The following is a 19,438-nucleotide window of genomic DNA, read 5'->3' as shown; positions in this document are numbered from 1 at the left end:
GGGAACTGAACCCAGGTCTCTCTGGACCGCAGGCCAATGCTCTAACCCCTGAGCCAAACCAGCCAGGGCTCTACATCCTATTTTCATTTATAAATTTCATACCTGGACACTTTTCAATATCACTGTATTCACCTCACAAGATAATCTGACTCCTTGATCACAAATTATCCTTTTCCTGGATTCTCATTATACCAGCCCATACCAACTGTTAAGGCAATCAACAATATACTTTAAACCAGAACAGAGCCCTTGCCTCACTAATTCTAGGCTAATTGGTGACCCTTTGCCCAGGGCTAAAAACAGCCACAGCTGCTTATTCATGGTCAAATTATTTTTAGGTTTGCCTAGTACACCCAGGTCTAAGGACAACAGGTTGATTCCAATAAGAGCAGATGTTAAATGTCTAAAGAGCAATTAAACGTTGAATATGTTCACAATATCTTTTTATGTCACCATAACACAGGTTTTTAAGTCTGTTTATAAAACTACTCACTTGATTTTCCTCTCCTATTAAAATTGTTTTCTTTTAAGCCTATGTATAATAATCAGGTTTCTGACATTATAAACCAATGACAGAATTTTCCTTACATTAAAATGATAGATACACAGCTGAAAATATTTTTCCCACTAAGATATTATAAAAGGAATGATATGTTCCTAGCAACTAAAATAGCTTATTTCCTTCATTGTTAGTCTCACACAGAGGGTCAGGGAAGCTGTGTACTTTAGCTGCTATTATGACAGTTATTTTTAGTCTGGGCACTGACAGCAATAGAACAGGCCAGAGACAACATCAATCTGCTCTGTAAATCAGACTCCAAATTTAAATTAGGATGTCAAATTTCTCAGATTGAGTTTTATTTTAACAAGATCTGGATTTCCTCAGAGATATGCAATTTCTCCACATCCAAAACACCATGAGTTTAAATTATTATCTTAATTTTAAAAAAGTCAAAAGCATGATGAAGAATCGGGTAAGAGCCCTGGCCGGTTTGCTCAGTGGTTAGAGTGTCGGCCTGCGGTCTAGAGAGACCCGGGTTCGGTTTCCGCTAAGGGCACCTACCTGGGTTGCAGTTTGTCCCCGGCCCTGGTTGGGTCGTGTGGGTGGCAACCACTCGATGTGTCCCTTTCAAGTCGATGTTTCTCTCTCTCCCCCTCCCACTCTATCTGAACAAAAAATGGAAAAATGTCCTTGGATGAGGATAAAAAAAAAAAAAAAAAAGAATCGGGTAAGGGAGGAAGTAATCTAGATAAAATAATCAGGGTGGTCCTCTCTATATAGGTGATACTTAAGTTGAGTGAGAAATATGAACAGAAATTAACCAAAGTCATTCAGTCAACAAATATTTATTGAGTGTCTATATTTGCCAGGCTCTGATCTAGGTAGTGGTTACATAACCACAAATTAGACAGATGAAACTCCCACCCTCAAAAAGCTTACATTTTAGTGGGCAGATAAATAAGGAATAAACTTTAAAAATGTAGTAAGTTTAGATACTAAAATAAACAATGACAAAGATAAACTAGGATAAATGTAATAGTGCTAGGAGGACTGGGCTACTTTAGCTAGTTATCATGCAAAGCCTCTCTCAAAGAATAACAATGAACTGAAATCTGAATGAGAGAAGACAGCAGGCAAACATCTGATGAAAAGCATTTCAAATAGAAGGAACAGTTGATGTACAAAGGCTCTGAAATGGGACCATGCTTGGCATGGTCAAGGGAGGGAAAAAATGGCTGTAGTGACTGGAGCAAAGCTGGTGAGAGATGAGGTTAGAAGGGACAGTAGCCAGAACAAGGAGTTTTCAAATTGTATTTCTACTGAAATGAGAAGCCTCTGGAATAGAGTGGCACTTCAGAATGCTCAGTCTAGCTACAGTCCAGAGGAAGTGGGAGATTAGGGGGTTCAGGGAAGTCTATAGGGCATGTACAAAAGTCTTAGATTGGAAAAGAACTTACCATTTCCAAGGAATTAAAAGGAGATCAATTGGGGCCAGAAACTATATACACAAAGGAGCACAAAATGAGGTCAGAAAGGTGGGCAGGAACCTACTCTGTAAACTATGACAACATATTTGGATTTGGAATTTGTACTTTCATTTGAAATGCAATGGAAATTTAAAATGGTTATAAATAGGGGAAGAAATGACAACAACCATGACCAGATTTAGACTTGAAAAAGGTTACTCTGACTGTTATGTGGAAAAATTACTGGAAGAAGGCAAAAGGGAAAAATGACCTGTTAAGATTATTCAAAGAAGTAATAGTGGCATCAACTAGGGTGGGTTATAATGGAGACGGCAAATTGTACATGGATTCTAGATACATTTTGGAGGTTAGCTAAATTGGATGTTGGGGTTAAAAGGGAATGGAAAGAATGACTCCAAAGTCTCTGGTACCTTATGAAGGTAAAGGGTTAATTCTTCTACAATGGGACACTAACAATTTTTGGTGACAGTGGCAAGCATTTCTGACCCCGCCCCTCTCTTTAAAAAAAAAAAAAAAAAATGGAATGAAAGAAAACAAAAGGCTGACCTGAAATAACTCACTATGGCTGCTTTCCTGGCAGGACCCACTACTCTATGGAAAATGTAGATAGTTGCCCTGATGAGTTTGGGTCAGCGATTAAGAGCATTGGCCCTTGGGAATCTCAGGGGAACTAAGATATCTCAGAGGTATACACCTGGGTTTCAGGTTCCATTCTGGCCACAGTCGAGGTTGTGCAGGAGGCAACCAATGGATGTCTCTCTCATATCGTTGTTTCTCTCTTCCTCCCTTCTATCTAAAAATCAATGGAAAAATATCCTCAGGTGAGGATTAACAAAAAAGAAAAGAAAATGTAGATAGCAAAAGATACTGTGGTGGAACGTTCTAGAAATCTGGGATTTTAAAACCTGCAGAGACTACTCTATCAGCCAAAGAAGTTAATTTTAGGCCTACAGACATGTGCTTTTGCCATAATGAGACCCATTTCCATCCTTATGCAATGGATAGACTAAAAGACTCCTGGGAAAAAAACAAGAAGGGAAGATCATTTGAATAAAGAAAAATAAGACATTAATGAGACATGAGTTGTATCTCAACAAAACTAAATGAACATTTCAGAATAAATTATTGCTGTTTTAAACACACACACACATTTTGAAAAATTTTTTTTCTTTATTAATTCTTAAAAGAGAGGGGAAGGGAGAGGGAGAGAGAGATGGATGGAGAACATCAACTGACCTCCTCCTGCATGCCCCCTACTGGGGATTTGGCCCACAACCTGAGCACATGCCCTGGCCAAGAATTGAACCAGTGACCTCTTGATGCATGGGTCAACACTCAACCACTAAGCCACATCAGCCAGGCTAAACATATATATTATTTTTTTAAAAATGAGACAAAACTTTAGCACAAACTGAAGTTTCCAAACCTAAAACTCAACCACAGATGGATATTTCAAATCAAAAGCATCCAGTTGTATACATAAAAACCTAAATTAGATAAAAACTTCCTTCTTTAGTGTTACCTGAAAGAGGGTCTATTAAAAATGTATAAAATTTAAATAACTCTAAATTGGAAATGTTACCACTTCGGTCTATACTTGAGTTATATAGGTACAGTAGAATCTTTTCTAGATAATCATGAAGGCCACATGGAAGAACTTACTGTTCCAAAAAATCACCTTCTAAGGAAGTCTTTCTTTTTAAAAACAAATGTTAGCCCGGCTGGTGTGACTCAGTGGACTGAGCTTCGTCCCATGGACTGAGAGGTCCGAGTTCAATTTCCAGTTAGGGCATATGCTCGGGTTTCGGGCTTGATCCTAGCATGGGGCATGCAGGAGGCAGTCAATCGATGTTGGTGTCTCTCCCTCTCATCAATGTTTCCATCTCTCTCTCCCTCTCCGTTTCTCTCTCTCTAAAAAATAAATAAAAAGATATTTTAAGCCCTAGCCGGTTTGGCTCACCGGTGAGAGCGTCAGCCCTCGGACCAAGGAGTCTTGGTTAAGGGCAGGTACCTCGGTTGCGGTTTGGTCCCCAACCCTGGGGGGGGGGGGTAGCCAATCAATGCGTTTCTCTCGCATCAATATTTCTCTCTCTGTCTCTCTCTCTCCCCCTCCCACTCTATCTGAAGATAAATGGAAAACTATCCTTGGATAAGGATTTAAAAATATGTGTATATATTTTTAAAAAATAAATAAATAAAATAAAAACAAATGTTGGTTGTTACTGTTTACTTCTAAAAGCTACAGGGACTACAACGATAACAAGAGGGAGAAAATGTTTGAAACCATGAAGTCAAGAAACAGATAAAGAGAAAGTTTAGAGTGTAGAAGGAAGAACAGGACAAATTTAGTAGGGCAAAGGTTTTATACATTATATAAAGAAAAATGTATCTGGAAAAAAATAGTTTTATACACCTTTTAAAAAGTTTTTATTAAAACAACAATGAGGTATCACCTCACACCTGTCAGAATGGCCACCATCAACAAATCATCAAACAACAAGTGTTAGCGAGGGTGTGGAGAAAAGGGGACTCTAGTGCACTGCTGGTGGGAATGCAGACTGGTGCAGCCACTATGGAAAACAATATGGTGTTACCCCAAAAAATTAAAAATTGAACTTCCATTTGACCCAGTGATCCCACTTCTAGGTATATACCCTAAGAAGCCTGAAACACCAATCAGAAAGAATATATGTACCCCCATGTTCGTAGCAGCACTATTTACAATAGCTAAGATCTGGAAACAGCCCAAGTGTCCATCAGTAGACGAATGGATCAAAAAGCTGTGGTACATATACACAATGGAGTACTACGCAGCTGTAAGAAAGAAAGATCTCTTATCCTTTGAGACGACATGGAGGGACCTGGAAAATATCATCCTAAGTGAAACAAGCCAAACAGAGAAAGATAAGTTTCATATGATCTCACTTATTTGTGGAATATAATGAACATAACAGTCTGAGGAATGGGGTAGTCCCAGAGACATGGAAGTGGGGTACAGACTGACAATCTCCTAAAGAAGGGGGTGGTGGGGGAGAGATAAACCTCAGAACTTATATGCATGAACAGTGGACATGGACAACAAACTGGGGAAAGGGCAGGGAGGGAGGGGGAGAGGGAATCAGTGGGGGGAAAAGGAGAAATATCTGTAACAAAAATTAATTAAAAAAAGATAAAATAAAATAATAAAAAGTTTTTATTGATTTTGTTTTAGAGAGAGGGGAAGGAAAAGAGATAGAAACATCTATGTGAGAGAGAAACATTGATCAGCTGCCTTCTGCACAACCCCCACCGGGGACTGAGCCCATAACCTGGGCATGTGCCTAACCAGGAATCAAACGAGAACTGCCTCAGTCCATGGGATGATGTTCAGTCCACTTAGCCACACCAGCCGGGATAGTTTTGTACACTCACATATACATGTATAAAGTCACAGAGAACCACAATGTAAAATTTATCTCTCACTGTCAAAAAAGTTGGAAAATTATTGGCTTAAAGTGTGTACAGAGGAGATACTGTTGAGAAGAGAGCTGATGAGTGTGGCAGAGCCTAGAAGCTTGGAACGCAAATCATTATGGGGATAAAGAATAGGGCTTAAAAAAAAAAAAAAAGTGGGCAGAGCTGGTTGAAATTCAGAATAACTGACATCCTTTCTTCCTTCGAGATCAGCTTTAATTATAATGAAACAGAATATGAGGCATAGTTCATTTGCTATTTCTCAGTTAAAGTAAGGAAAAATCAATGATCATCAAGTGGGTTATACTTCAAAGAGACTCATTAAATTTAGAAAACATTTTAGAATGTTTAGATTTTATTTAAATTCTAAAGATGTCATAAAGATTATACTTCTAATCACACGGTCAGGAAATAAAGACATTCTGGTTAAACATAACCTACTTCTAATTATGAGCTTCCTTTAAAACAGAATTCCTAACTTTTTGAAACTGTCTTTTAGATTCTGAAACATTGTTCTCCCCTATTTCTCCTTCTAACTCTCCAACTATGGTTTTACAATCTCCTTTGCTAACTTCCTCCTCTGCTTATATCCTAAAATAAAATGTTATTATTCTTGGGTTCTATACTCATACTGGGTAATTCCTAAATAATAAGTTATAATTTATTGAACATTAATTATGTACCAGACACTGCTTTAAGTGCTTTACATGTATTACTCATCCTCACAACCATTGTATGATAGGTCCTATTACAGTGAAACCCAAGTTGACATGAATTCAAATTTAACACAATTGACTGGCAATGAAGAAAGAAAATGATAATAACTAGAAAGAACATCAAAACCAATGAACAAATTGCACTACTTACAGAGAAGGCAATATAGCAATGAACAATACCACTCTTGCCCTGGCAGGTTTGGCTCAGCAGCTGGAGCATCGGCCCAAGGACCAAAGACTCAGGGGTTTGATTCCAGTCAAGGGCACGTGCCTCGCTTGCACTTCGTCCTGGCCCTGGTCTGGGTCGTGTGGGAGGCAACCAGTCAATGTGCTCCTCTCACATCCATGTTTCTCTCTCTCTCCCTCCCCTCCCTCTCTCCCACTTTATCTGAAGATAAATGAAAAATTATCCTCAGGTGAGGATTTAAAAAAAAAAAAATGCCACTCTTAACTCTACATTCCGAGCAAGTAATGGATTCTAGTTCTGTCATTTCCAGGCTGTAAGACCTTGGTTAAATTATGTCAAAATGCCTCTGTTTCATTATCTATAAAATAGGAACAATCCAAGAGAAAATAAAGTATATGTTCATACAAAGATTTGTAGTAGCTTTATGGTGAATAAACAGGTTGTGATATACCAAAAATGAAATACTACTCAGAAATAAAAAGTAATGAACTTATTGATACACATAAAATCATAATTTTCAAAAATAATTATACTGAGTAAAAGAAGACAGACAAGTCCTACCCCCAAAAGACGTGGGGAAAAAACAAACCACTATATGACTGAATTTATGTACAGTATTAGAAAATGGAAACTAGTTTACAGTGACAGAAAGCAGAGGAGTGTTTGCTTGGGGACCAGGGATAGGGATGAAGAAGAGATTACAAAGAGGCTTGAGGAAACTTTTGACATGATGAATACGTTCATTATCTTTTTTTTTTTTTTTTAAATCTTCACCCGAGGACATTTTTGTATTTATCTTTGGATAGAGCGAGAGGAAGAAAGAGAGAGAGAGACATCGATGTGAGATAGAGACATCAACTGGATGCCACCCACACAATCCCAACCAGGGCCGGGGACAAACAGCAACCGAGGTGCATGCCCTTAGCGGGAACTAAACCCAGGACTTTCTGGTCCGGAGGCCGATGTTCTAACTGCTGAGCTAAACCGGCCAGGGCTATGTTCATTATCTTGATTGTGGTATGGCTTCACAGGTTTATATACACATCAGAACTTACCACTTTGTACACCTGAAATATGTACAGTTTATTATAAGGTTTAAAAAAAGTAACATCTCACAGGATCATTGTGAATATTCAATGGGTTTAAACATAATATATGTAAACCACTTAATATTCACTGAAAATTACTAATGTAATTATAAAGTCTATGATTCATACTTGATACAGATTTAAAGAATTTTACTATACTTCTATGGGGAGGGCAAACAATATAAAAACTAATAAAAACTAATACCTATAAAAAAGTTATAAACACATTAAAGAAAATAAGTATTTTAGCGTAAACCTGTCAGAGTATCAGGATTATATTAACTTTTTACACTGAGTGCAAGCAAAGTATTGTGCTTTATATAGATTATTTCATGAAATCCTTATACCAATCTTTTGAGATAGGTAGTATATCTCCATTTTTCGTATTAAGATATAAGAGGCTCACAGTGTGTATGTAACTTGCCCAAGTTCATGTAGTAAGTGGAAAAAGTAAAATACTCAGCCAGATATCATGGACTCCAAAGTCTGAGGAAATAATATTTTACTTCACTAAAAGGTCACCTGATTGCTGGCTTTAGAAAGTGAATTTTAACAGAATCTAAACAAGGTGACAAGACCTTCAAACTTGGCATTCTACTACATACATAAAATGAGTAAATTAGCATCACTTACCATATCTGTAGCTTGATCTTCTTTCCTTGTAATTCAACTGTTTTGATTTTAAAGTCTATTCCTACAACATAGAAAAAAAATGGTAAATTGTATCTGGCTCTGAACTGAGCTATACTAAAATTAACTGGAGTAAAACACACTTATAAAATCTGTTTGTGTATATTTGGCTCTGGATATTTACCAAGTATGCAATTCTAAGCAAATGTGTCCAATTTTAAACCTGAGTTGTAATATAAGATCCAACATGGTAGAAGAAATAGTTACATAAAAAGAGTTCTTACAATCAGAAATAAAAAAGTACAATTTAAAACATATATGGCAAATCCAGTCAAGATGGTGGCGTAGGTAAACGTGGTCTTCACATCCTCCCACAACCACATCAAAATTACAACTACAGATCAAACATCCTTCAAAACCACCTAAAAATTGAGCTGAATGGAAGTCCTACAACTATGAAATTAAAGAAGCCACATGGAGACTGGTGCTGCTGTGGTCTGCCAACAAAGTGTTTGAGGAGCTCACAGACATCGAGAGGCAGTTCCACAAGGCCTTCTACATGATGCAGGCCTATCTGAACTGCGACCAATACTGGGTGGGCCTCCTGGACAAGACCAAGGAGAAGGAATTCCTTGACATGTGGCCTGTCCTGATGGGAGAAGCCCAGCTGTACTCAGGCCCACGCACACCCGATGGCCAGGAAATCCTCTTCTACAAAGGCATTGACTACATCCTGCATGGCAAGGAAGACATCAAGGTCATCCTCCCACCTCCGGCTGATCACTGGGCCCTCTGGCCAGTGGCCTTCCAACCTATGTGGCAGAAAGTAGCTCTGTCCTCACACCCGGCCTCTCACCAGCCCATGCTCCTCCACCAGCTCCCTGTTCCCTGCTTTGCCTCCATAGAAGCTCCCCGGGCTGGACAGTCATTTTCAGAATCATATTGTCCATTTGGCTGCTTCAGCTGAACTTGTTCTCTGATCCTTTCCAGATCTGTAACATTATGAATGCCCCTGCTGATGAAATGTTCAAATTCCAGATCTATTTGTTAACGGAACATGAATTACACTTAGGAAAGAAGACAGTAATAAAATAAAATATATATGGCAAAGAAAAGATGTTTCTTAGTGGGAAAAAATATAGTCTTCATAGCTTGTAGAGCAAACAAAAACCATGAGGGATAAAAAGGGTCATTTCATAATGACAAAGGGATCAATTAACTAAGAAGGTATAAAAATACTAAATGTTTATGAATCTAATAATACTGAGCTTCAAAATACATTAAGTAAAAGTACTGCAGATCCCCCAGAATCTGCTCTTTAACCAACCAAAATCTTCAGCTTGGTCCCATTATGTTCACCACACCCAAGGAAAAAAGGACCACTTGCCTGATATTTATAAACCTCAGATTACAATGTCTACAGCCTCAGACTATGTCTACACTTGCCTGGATTTTTATAAACATCTATGTCTGTGAACCAAAAAGGGGTTCTATGGAATGGATCTCAGAGGGTGACCTGACCATCAATTCCTAATGGGCAGGTCATGGTGGGTAGTCATGACCCAGCCTTTATCTTCAATAAAAGGCTCATTGTTGCCTAAACAAGCTCTGTCCATTGTTTCTGTCCGTCTAGGTTAACACACCTTTGAAAGGCCTCTTTTCAGGCCCCTCCTCTAAAGCCTGACCACCCTCAAGGAGCTCACATATAATCTCAACTATCCTCTAATATAATACCGTCTTGCTTTCTCCCACCTTCATAATCTTCCTTAAATTTCCCCCTTAATCTCAATACATAAATAAACTGCAAAATTGTTATTCTCTGAAGCATATGAGATCTTGCTTTATCGTGACTTTTGGCGTCAATTAATTCATAAAAATTCTTTACAGGTTTGAACGTATCTTACTTCAACAGTCTATATTTTTGTTTCTCTAGGAATTATTGAGAAAATCATCCTAAAATGGCCTGATGGTCAAGACCAATTCTGAACAAGACTATTCCAGTTAGGCATACAATCTGTTAATTAATCCTAATGACAAACCTGACAACAAATACTATTTCAGAAAACTTTTCTGAAGAAAGATGATATTAGGATACAGTCTGAAAACTCTAAACTCTCTGGAATAGAAACCAGGTACAACTAAACTTCTAAGAATTTTCCTGTTTTAAAGCCACCTATCTAATTGTTTAAGATAGAAACCACGTCCTAGACTCCTTGAGTTTCTCTCTTGATCTCACCTCATCTATCCTCAAAATAATTAACAGTAGCTGAAGCAGTTCCTCATTCTTTTCTACACAAAAACTCTCCTGGTGTGTCTACCTCTATGGCCATGCTCCAATCTTCGTTACTGGTTTTTCCTCAAATATACTGTCTATATTTACTTATTCCAGTGTTCATTCATTATATGTCTCCTTTTGCCAAAATAGAAGATCCACAAGGACAGGGATTTTTATCCTGTTTTTATTTTTTTTTTATTTTAGTGTGCCCTGGAGAAAGAGGGGGGAGGGAGAGGGGAGGGAGAGGGGGAGGGGGAGGAGAGGGGAGAGAGAGGGAGGGGGAGAGAGAGAGAGCACACTATCCTGTTTTAATTTAGTTAAATTCCCAGTACCTAGAGCTATGCCTGACATATAAGCTGGAATTCAAAAAGTATGTGTTGAATAAACAGACAAATGATGTTTTCTAGAGAAATTAAAAGGGTACCTGAAAAGACTAATAGATACTTTATCCTTAAGAGAGAACAGATAAAATGACATATAGAAAATAATTTAAAAATTATGCAAGAAAACTTAACAGAACAAAAAGAATATTTCAGACCAAAAGATCCACCATCATGTGCCTAGGATAATGAATAAAACAAGATCTATACCAAGTAATAACATCATGAAATTTCAAGACACCAGGAATAAACACGACGTTATAAAAGCTTTCAAAGAAACAAACGAGGCTTAAGAAACAAACTAGCTTGAATAATCAAGAATGACAATTCTGAACTTTTCAAAACTTCTTCACAGCAACACTCGAATCTAAAATGCAAAAAGATGTCTTCTTTTCAAATATGTTTTTATTGATTTTTTAGAGGGGGGGGGAGAGAGAGAGAGAGAGAGAAACATCAATGTGAGCGAGAAACATCAATTGGCTGCCTCCTGCACACCCTCACTGGGTATTGAGCCTGCAACCCCAGGCATGTGTCCTGACCAGGAATCGAACCAGGACCTCTCAATCCATGGGATGACACTCAATCCACTGAACCACACCGGCCAGGCAATTGCAGCAGTCTTATAGTTGAAACTCAGTTAAGGGTTCCAAAACAGCTAAATGCTAAATATGTAGGTCCAAAAAAATGAAGGTATTTTTTAACTGGAAGGCACACTCACTCCGAAGTCCATTCATCTCTTTTAGCAACCCAAAGATTAAGCACAGATTCTGCTTCGCTCTATAATAAAGTGGTAAACACGCTAACCACTGACATCATAGGACAGTTGCCTATAAAAGCTGGGCTTCAGCTTCCCTTTCTCACAGGTTGTCACCCTCATCCAGGAGAGCTCTGGTCTGAGCAACCTTTAGATCTGTGCTGTCAAAGCTGGGCCCATGACAACCTCTGGTGGGGCAAGAGCAGGTATGGCAACAAACTCCAAGTTAGGGTCTTCAATTAGTTTTCTGGCAAGCTGGAGGAAGAACTTTTCAAGCTTTTCAAAATTGTAGTTACTTTAGGCAGAAATGTCATGGTACTGAAGATTCTTCTTTTGGTGAAAGACGATTCTGCCTTAAGTTTCCTGTCCTTAGTATTCACTTTGTTGCCACACAACACAATGGTGTTGTTTTCTCACACCTGTGTACCAGATCTCTATGCCAGTTAGGCACATTCTTGTAAATAACTCTCATCAAACATTATAGTGGCACAGTGGGCTTGGATGTAACAGCCATCTCAGTCCACCGAACTTCTGGACCGTTGTACCCCACACATTGAACTTAACAGGCCCTCTGTTGGTGTGGAACACAAGGGGATGGACCTCAACACCCAGGGTGGCTACATACTTCTCAAATACACCAGTGAGATGATGTTTCACAAAGGCAGTTTTCCCAATCCCACCATCACCAACCAATACAAGTTTGAACTGAACTTGGGGTTCTCCTTGGGCGGCCATGGTGATGTTACTTCCAGAAGCATCTCCAGGGCTGTCTGACTGAGAGCTGGAAAGACGCAAAAGCACAATTGAAATGCTGGAGATGCAGCTGACTTTTTGTTTGTTTTCTGTGTGTTTTATTTTACTTAAAAGTGTATGACTAGAGCCCTGGCCGGTTTGGCTCAGTAGTTAGAGCGTTGGCCTGCGGTCTGGAGAGACCCGGGTTCAGTTCCGGCTAAAGGCATGTATCTCAGTTGCAGTTTGTCCCTGGCCCTGGTTGGGTCGTGTGGGCGGCAACCACTCAATGGGTCCCTTCACGACAATGTTTCTCTCTCTCTCTTCCTCTCTTTCCCTTCCACTCTATCTGAACAAAATATCAAAAAAAATATCCTCAGGTGAGGGGAAAAAAAAAAAGTGTATGACTAGAGAATATGGGGTTGAAGAAAGGGTGAAAAAATGTTTGGAAAACGTAACACAGGTGGGTATGGAGCAAGGATTTGTTGCTGCTGCTGCTATTGTAAGCCTTGAAGTACTTTCTGACTTCTAAAATTCTGTACCTAGTATATTAATAGACATTCCAGCATGTACTTCCCACACCCCCCAAAATAAACACACCTATGTATGGAAAAACTTATACTTAAAGTAGAATAAAAAGGCTTTTGATAACATTTAAAGATTAGAGAAAAATCAACAGTTCAGTTGTCAAGAAAAGTTAGAAAAACCACCCATTAAGATTCTGTCAGGACTAATAATCAGATTCTTCTGCAACACTATCATTTGCTAAATTACTACAGACTAGAAATCAGTGCTTTATCCAAACAATAATTTTTTTAAGGTTTTGCTTATATAAAAAACAATAGAGAAAACCCTACCTTTTTTTTAAACAGATTCCTGGGACCCAGTTCAAACAAGTATTTCCATTTACTGCAGATCTAACTCACTTATCAATTTTCAGCTGCTCAGGAAAGTGAGAAACAATATCAGCCCAAATATTTGCCTTAATGATGTTGCAGAAGCACCATCCAGTGGCAAGAGGAATAACTGTAACTTCTAGTCACTATAAATGTCAGTTTTCCAAGGCTTGGCTTTCACTGACACATCAATACATAGTACTTAATGCAAGCAGAAACAACCTATATAATGAACTCTGTATAACCAAAGTTTAACAACTTTTGGCTAAATAATCATATCTGTGGTTAACAAGTGAAAAATCAATGTTTTCACCACACCAGGAAAGGAAATAAGAATCACATACCTATAATCCTTTGTTTTTTTCTTCCTTTACTGATTTTAGAGAGAGAGGAAGGGAGAGGGAGAGAGAGAAACACCGATGAGAGAGAACATCGACTGGCCACCTCCTGCATGCCTCCCACTGGGGGCTGGGCCAATAACCTGGGCATGTGCCCTGAATGGGAATCGAACCAGCGACTTCTTGGTGCATGGGTCGATGCTCAACCACTGAGCCACACCAGCCAGGCTGTCTTTTCATTTTCATATCCTTTGATAGCCAAAAGTTTTTAATTTTGATGAAGCTCAATTAAATTATCTATTTTTCTTTTTTTTTTCTTCCCTTTTTCTGGAATGTGCCCCTAATGGGAACTGAACCCGGGACTCTCTGGTCCGTAGGTTAATACTCCAACCACTGAGCCAAACTGGCTGGGGTAAATTATCTATTTTTCTTCTGTTGTACGCCATAACTCCATTGATTTTAATTTTTGAAATGTGTGAGATAGGAAAAGTTCTGGGAAACTGACAGAACCAAAGCCAAGTTCAACTTTTTCCAACTACACTATAAGATGTAATAGAAAAATAATACAAGCATAGTGTGTGTGTGTGAGTGTGTGTCTACTGTCTATAAGCTACTTCACATTCTAGTAATGTGTCCCAGCAGAATAAACCATACTTACTATATACTTGGCACTGACTGTAAACAAAGTCCTTCTGTTGAGGGAATTCACATTCCAGAGATGGGAAACAATATAAAATAAAAAATTTTTTGAAAAGTAAAAAACAAAAGAAAAACATAGGTAGGGGCTTGAGTACAGCAATATGTGTTCTTTTTTTTTTTAATCCTCACCTGAGGACATTTTTCTATTTTTTGTTCAGGTAGAGTGGGAGGGAGAGAGAGGAAGAGAGAGAGAAACATCGATGTGAAAGGGACACATCAAGTGGCTGCCACCCGCACGACCAACCAGGGCCAGGGACAAACTGCAACCGAGATACATGCCCTTAGCGGGAACCGAACCCGGGTCTCTCGGGACTGCAGGCCGACGCTCTGACCGCTGAGCCAAACCGGCCAGGGCAATATGTGCTGTTCTAATCCATGAACACAATAGAATTCTTTGTTTATTTGGGTCTTTAAATTCTCTCAGTAGTACTTTATACTTTTCAGTGCCTAGGTCTTACACTATTTTGTTAAACTTATCCCTATTTCATTTTCATTTTTTGGATACTACTATATATAATATTTTTATATAGAATACTATTACTGCCCTGGCCGGTTTGGCTCAGCGGTTAGAGCATCGGCCTGCGGTCCAGAGAGACCCGGGTTCGGTTCCCACTAAGGGCATGTACCTCGGTTGCAGTTTGTCCCCGGCCCTGGTTGGGTCATGCGGGAGGCAGCCACTCGATGTGTCCCTTTCACATCGATGTTTCTCTCTCTCTCTCTTCCTCTCTCTTCTTCCCACTCTATCTGTGCAAAACATGGAAAAAAATGTCCTCGGGTGAGGATAGAATACTATTACTGTATATTGACCTTATATACTGCAACCCTTCTATATTCACTTATTAATTCTAGTTGCTCTCATTTGGGTGTGGAGGGGTTGGTTAGGGTTTTCCACGTATAATCAGGTGGTCTGTAAAAAAGCATTTTCTTATCATCTTCCTTTCAAACATCTATGGCTTATTTTTTTCTCATTTTATTGTATTAGCTACAACTTCTAATACAATGTTGTTTTGCCCTTGGTCCTTGAGAGAAAGCTTAGACTGAAAGCTTCACCATGAAAATATCAAGTTAACTGTACATCATTTTATTTTATTTTATTTTATTTTTTTTATCCTCACCCGAGGATATTTTTTCCATATTTTGTACAGACAGAGTGGGAGGGAGAGAGGAAGGGAGAGAGAGAGAGAGAAACATCGACGTGAAGGGACACATCGAGTGGCTGCCACCCACACAACCAACCAGGGCCGGGGACAAACTGCAACCGAAGTACGTGCCCTTAGCGGGAACCGAACCCGGGTCTCTCCGGACCGCAGGCCGACGCTCTAACCACTGAGCAAAACTGGCCAGGGCTGTACATCATTTTAGTAGGTTGAGGAAAGGTCCTTTTATTTCTAGTCTGATGAGGTATCAAGATGCAAAATGAGACTGCCTTCTGTCAAATGCTTTTTCTATATACCTCGTAAGATGATCATGATTTTTCTTCTTCTTTCCACCAAGGCAGCTAATTAAAATTGATTTTGATGTGAAATCAATACTGGATTCCTGAAATAAAGCCCACTTGGTCATGACATATTATTCTTTTTGTAAGTAATTGGAATTGTTTTCCAATTATTTAGATAAGAATTCTTGCCCTGGCCAGTTTGGCTCAGTGATTAGAGTGTCGGCCTGCGGTCCAGAGAGACCTGGGTTCGGTTCCCACTAAGGGCGCGTACCTCGGTTGCGGGGACAAACTGCAACCGAGATACGTGCTCTTAGTGGGAACCAAACCCAGGTCTCTCTGGACCGCAGGCCGACACTCTAACCGCTGAGCCAAACCAGCCAGGGCGAGAAAGAATTCTTATGTACATGTTCATGGAGGACACATCAATGTTTATTAGAGACAGGTCATGTCTTGTGCTTGGTTTCAGTATCCAAGATAAGGTTGGTCCCATAAGTGATTTGAAAATGTGCCCTCCTCTTCTATTTACTAAAACAGAATGCTGGTAATTTCTTCTTTACATGTTTGATAAAATTCACCACTGAAGCCACCTGGGTCTTGAGGTTTTTTTGTTGGGTTTTTTTTTTACTTTTACTTAATTATTTAAACAGCCACATCTGTGTTTAATCATTTTATTTTTTTTATCCTCACCCAAGGACATTTTTTCATTTTTTGTTCAGGTAGAGTGGGAGGGAAAGAGAGGAAGAGAGAGAGAGAAACATCGACGTGAAAGAGACACATCGAGTGGTTGCCACCCGCACGACCCACCAGGGCCAAGGACAAACCGCAACAGAGGCACGCGCCCTTAGCGGGAACCGAATCCGGGTCTCTCTGGACCACAGGCCGACGCGCTAACCGCTGAGCCAAACTGGCCAGGGCTTGAGGTTTTATTTCAGAAAAATTTAAATTAAGATTCAATTTCTTTTTTTAAAATCTTTATTATTGAAAATATTACAGCTGTCCCTCCTTTCTTCCCCCACTGACACACTTCTTTCCACTTCTGTCCCCCCACCTTCATCACACTGGTGTCTATGTCCATTGGTTATGCATTGCACTCCTATGTTCATAGGAGCACTATTTACAATAGCTAAGATCTAGAAACAACTCAAGTGTCCATCAGTAGATGAGTAAAAAAGCTGTGCCACATGTACATAATGGAATGCTATGCAGCTGTAAGAAAAGAAAGATCTCTTACCCTTTGAGACAGCATGAAGGGTCCTGGAGAGTATTATGCTAAGCGAAACAAGCCAGTCAGAGAAAGACAAGTTATCACATGGTCTCACTTACTTGTGGAATTTAATGAACAAAATAAGCTGACAAAATAGATCCAGAGACATGGAAGCAGGACACAGACTGACAACCCTCAAAGGGAAGAGGGAAGAGGTATGCAATTTCTTTAATATATGTCCACTTGCCCTGGCCAGTTTGGCTCAGCGGTTGGAGCATCGGCCTGCGGTCCCGAGAGACCTGGGTTCGGTTTCCGCTAAGGGCACGTACCTCGGTTGCAGTTTGTCCCCGACCCTGGTTGGTCGTGCGGGTGGCAGCCACTCGATGTGTCTCTTCACATTGATGTTTCTCTCTCTCTCTCTCCCTCCCGCTCTATCTGAACAAAAAATGGAAAAATGTCCTCGGGTGAGGATAAAAATATATATATATATATACACTTACTCTATCAACTACTAAAGAGGAATGGTGAAATATCCAACTATGCAATAGTAAATTGTCTATTTCTCTTCCAATTCTGTTAGTGTTTGCTTCCAATATTTTGAACTCTGTTATTAGGTATATAATTATGATAAATGAACATATTTATCATTGTCCAAAAACTCTTCATTCCTTAAAATATATATCCCTTGCTCTGAAATCTATTTTGTCTAATACTAATATAGTCACTTGAGTGCTTTGATGATCAGTAGCTTATTAGATATACCTAATTTTTTTAATGGTTGTGTTAGGATTTATAATATACATCTTTTTTTTTTTTTTTTTTTTTATCCTCACCCGAGGACATTTTTCCATTTTTTGTTCAGGTAGAGTGAGAGGGAGAGAGAGGAACAGAGAGAGAGGAGAGAAACATCGACGTGAAGGGACACATCAAGTGGCCGCCACCCGCACGACCAACCAGGGCCGGGGACAAACTGCAACCGAGGTACATGCCCTTAGCGGGAACCGAACCCGGGTCTCTCAGGACCGCAGGCCGACGGTCTAACCGCTGAGCCAAACCGGCCAGGGCTATAATATACATCTTTAACAGCACCATCTATCTTAAAATAATTTTATAACTCCTCTCATATTAATATTAGAACTTTACAGTATACTTCAATTTTTACCCTCCTATTATTGGGCTTTTAGAAATCTGTACTTCTACTTGTTATACTTCCACATTTTACTTCTAAATATTATAAATCCTATAAAACATTGTTTTTTACTTCATTTAATTATCTTTGAAATAAATTAAAATCTGACAAAAATTTATTTTTTATTTCTCCATTTTTTACCATTTCTTATCCTCTTCATTCCTTTCTGTAAATCTGAGTTTGCACTGGGAATGATTTTCTTCGGCCCAAAAACCTTCCTTTAACATTCTTAGTAGTGTGCAAGATCGCCAGCAAAAAATTCTCTCTGCTTTTGTTTGTCTGGAAAATGTCTTTAGTTTGCTTTCATTTTTGAAACATATTTTTGTTAGGATTGAATTCTAATTTTATAGGTTTTTTTTCTTTCAAAACTTTAAATATGTTATTCTATTGTCTTCTGGCTTGCATTATTTCTTTCTTTTTCCCCTTTCTCTCTTTGAGAGAAATGTATATTTAAGAAACTTTTACAGAGGGGGAGGCAAGATGGGGAGGAGGGTGTCTACGGGGGAAAAAGGAGAAACATCTGTAACAAAAATAAATTAATAAAACTGCACACATAAAAACTTTTTACAGAAAACTTGCAAAAATAGCAGAGTTCATGTACACTTTTAATCTACCTTCTCCTAATGTTAACACACAACCATTTATCAGAAACAAGAAAGTAAACAAAGCACCTTTTCTGAGCACTTCTTTGTTTTCTGGCACCAAAGAGTTTCCAGGAACATCTTGCATTTCTCCTACCCCAGCTCTGGAAATCAATCAGTTCTCTGAACAGCCTGGTTCCTTTTATTGAAAATTTGTAGAGCCCAAGATCTGGGCACTAGGTATGCTCTTTGCTACTAGAATGTCATTACTTTGAAGCCTTCCCAGAGAACAGAGTGAGGAAATATATTATGTATACTAGTCCATGCACATACATATATCTACAATTCCATAACTATATGTATGTATATATAAAACAATGAGTTCATACTGAAACCTCTAATTCCAAACCAACATCACAGAGTTCATCTAGATTTCTTCCTTTTCTTACTTGTAGGCCCCTTCTTTAACAATTAGAAACTTGGTTCTCATTATTTAAAATATGTTTACTTATGCCCTGGACAATTTGTCTCAGCATTAGAGCGTTGGCCTACGGTCCAGAGAGACGCGGGTTCGGTTTCTGCTAGGGGCACGCGTACCTCGGTTGCAGTTTGTCCCCGGCCCTGTTTGGGTCAGGGCCATGCGGGAGACAGCCACTCGATGTGTCCCTTTCATGTCGATGTCTCTCTCTTTCCCCCTCCCTCCCTCACACTCTATCTGAACAAAAAATGGGAAAATGTCCTCGGGTGAGGATAAAATAAATTAATTAATTAATTAATTAAATGTGTTTACTTACATATTCAATTGTCATATACACTAAGTCTTCTCTTAATGCTGACGATAGGTTCTTGGAAACTGTGACGTAAAGGGATGCCATTCTTTTTTTTTTTGGTA

The 19,438-nt window shown here is 39.1% G+C and overlaps 1 protein-coding gene and 1 pseudogene across 4 annotated transcripts in view; both read right to left on the bottom strand.

The window, feature by feature from the left end:
• The window catches only part of RAB10 (RAB10, member RAS oncogene family), an 83,625-nt gene that overhangs the window by 22,928 nt on the left and 41,259 nt on the right, over window positions 1–19,438 (bottom strand). For 2 of the 4 annotated variants that reach the window (XM_036262311.1, XM_036262310.1), the window contains exon 2: window positions 8,067–8,127. In XM_036262311.1, the coding sequence (XP_036118204.1) occupies window positions 8,067–8,127 (61 nt within the window). Of the gene's footprint in view, window positions 1–8,066; window positions 8,128–8,919; window positions 9,030–15,587; window positions 15,616–19,438 lie in introns of those variants that run through there. The other 2 variants (XM_036262314.1, XM_036262312.1) reach the window with 2 other exon arrangements.
• On the bottom strand, window positions 11,278–13,258 carry LOC118630494 (annotated as a pseudogene).

The sequence above is a fragment of the Molossus molossus genome, unplaced genomic scaffold (genome assembly GCF_014108415.1).
Source record: "Molossus molossus isolate mMolMol1 unplaced genomic scaffold, mMolMol1.p scaffold_m16_p_15, whole genome shotgun sequence".
NCBI lineage: Eukaryota > Metazoa > Chordata > Mammalia > Chiroptera > Molossidae > Molossus > Molossus molossus.
The sequence above is the reverse complement of the archived record's forward strand: the minus strand, read 5'-3'. Positions and strand labels throughout refer to the sequence as shown.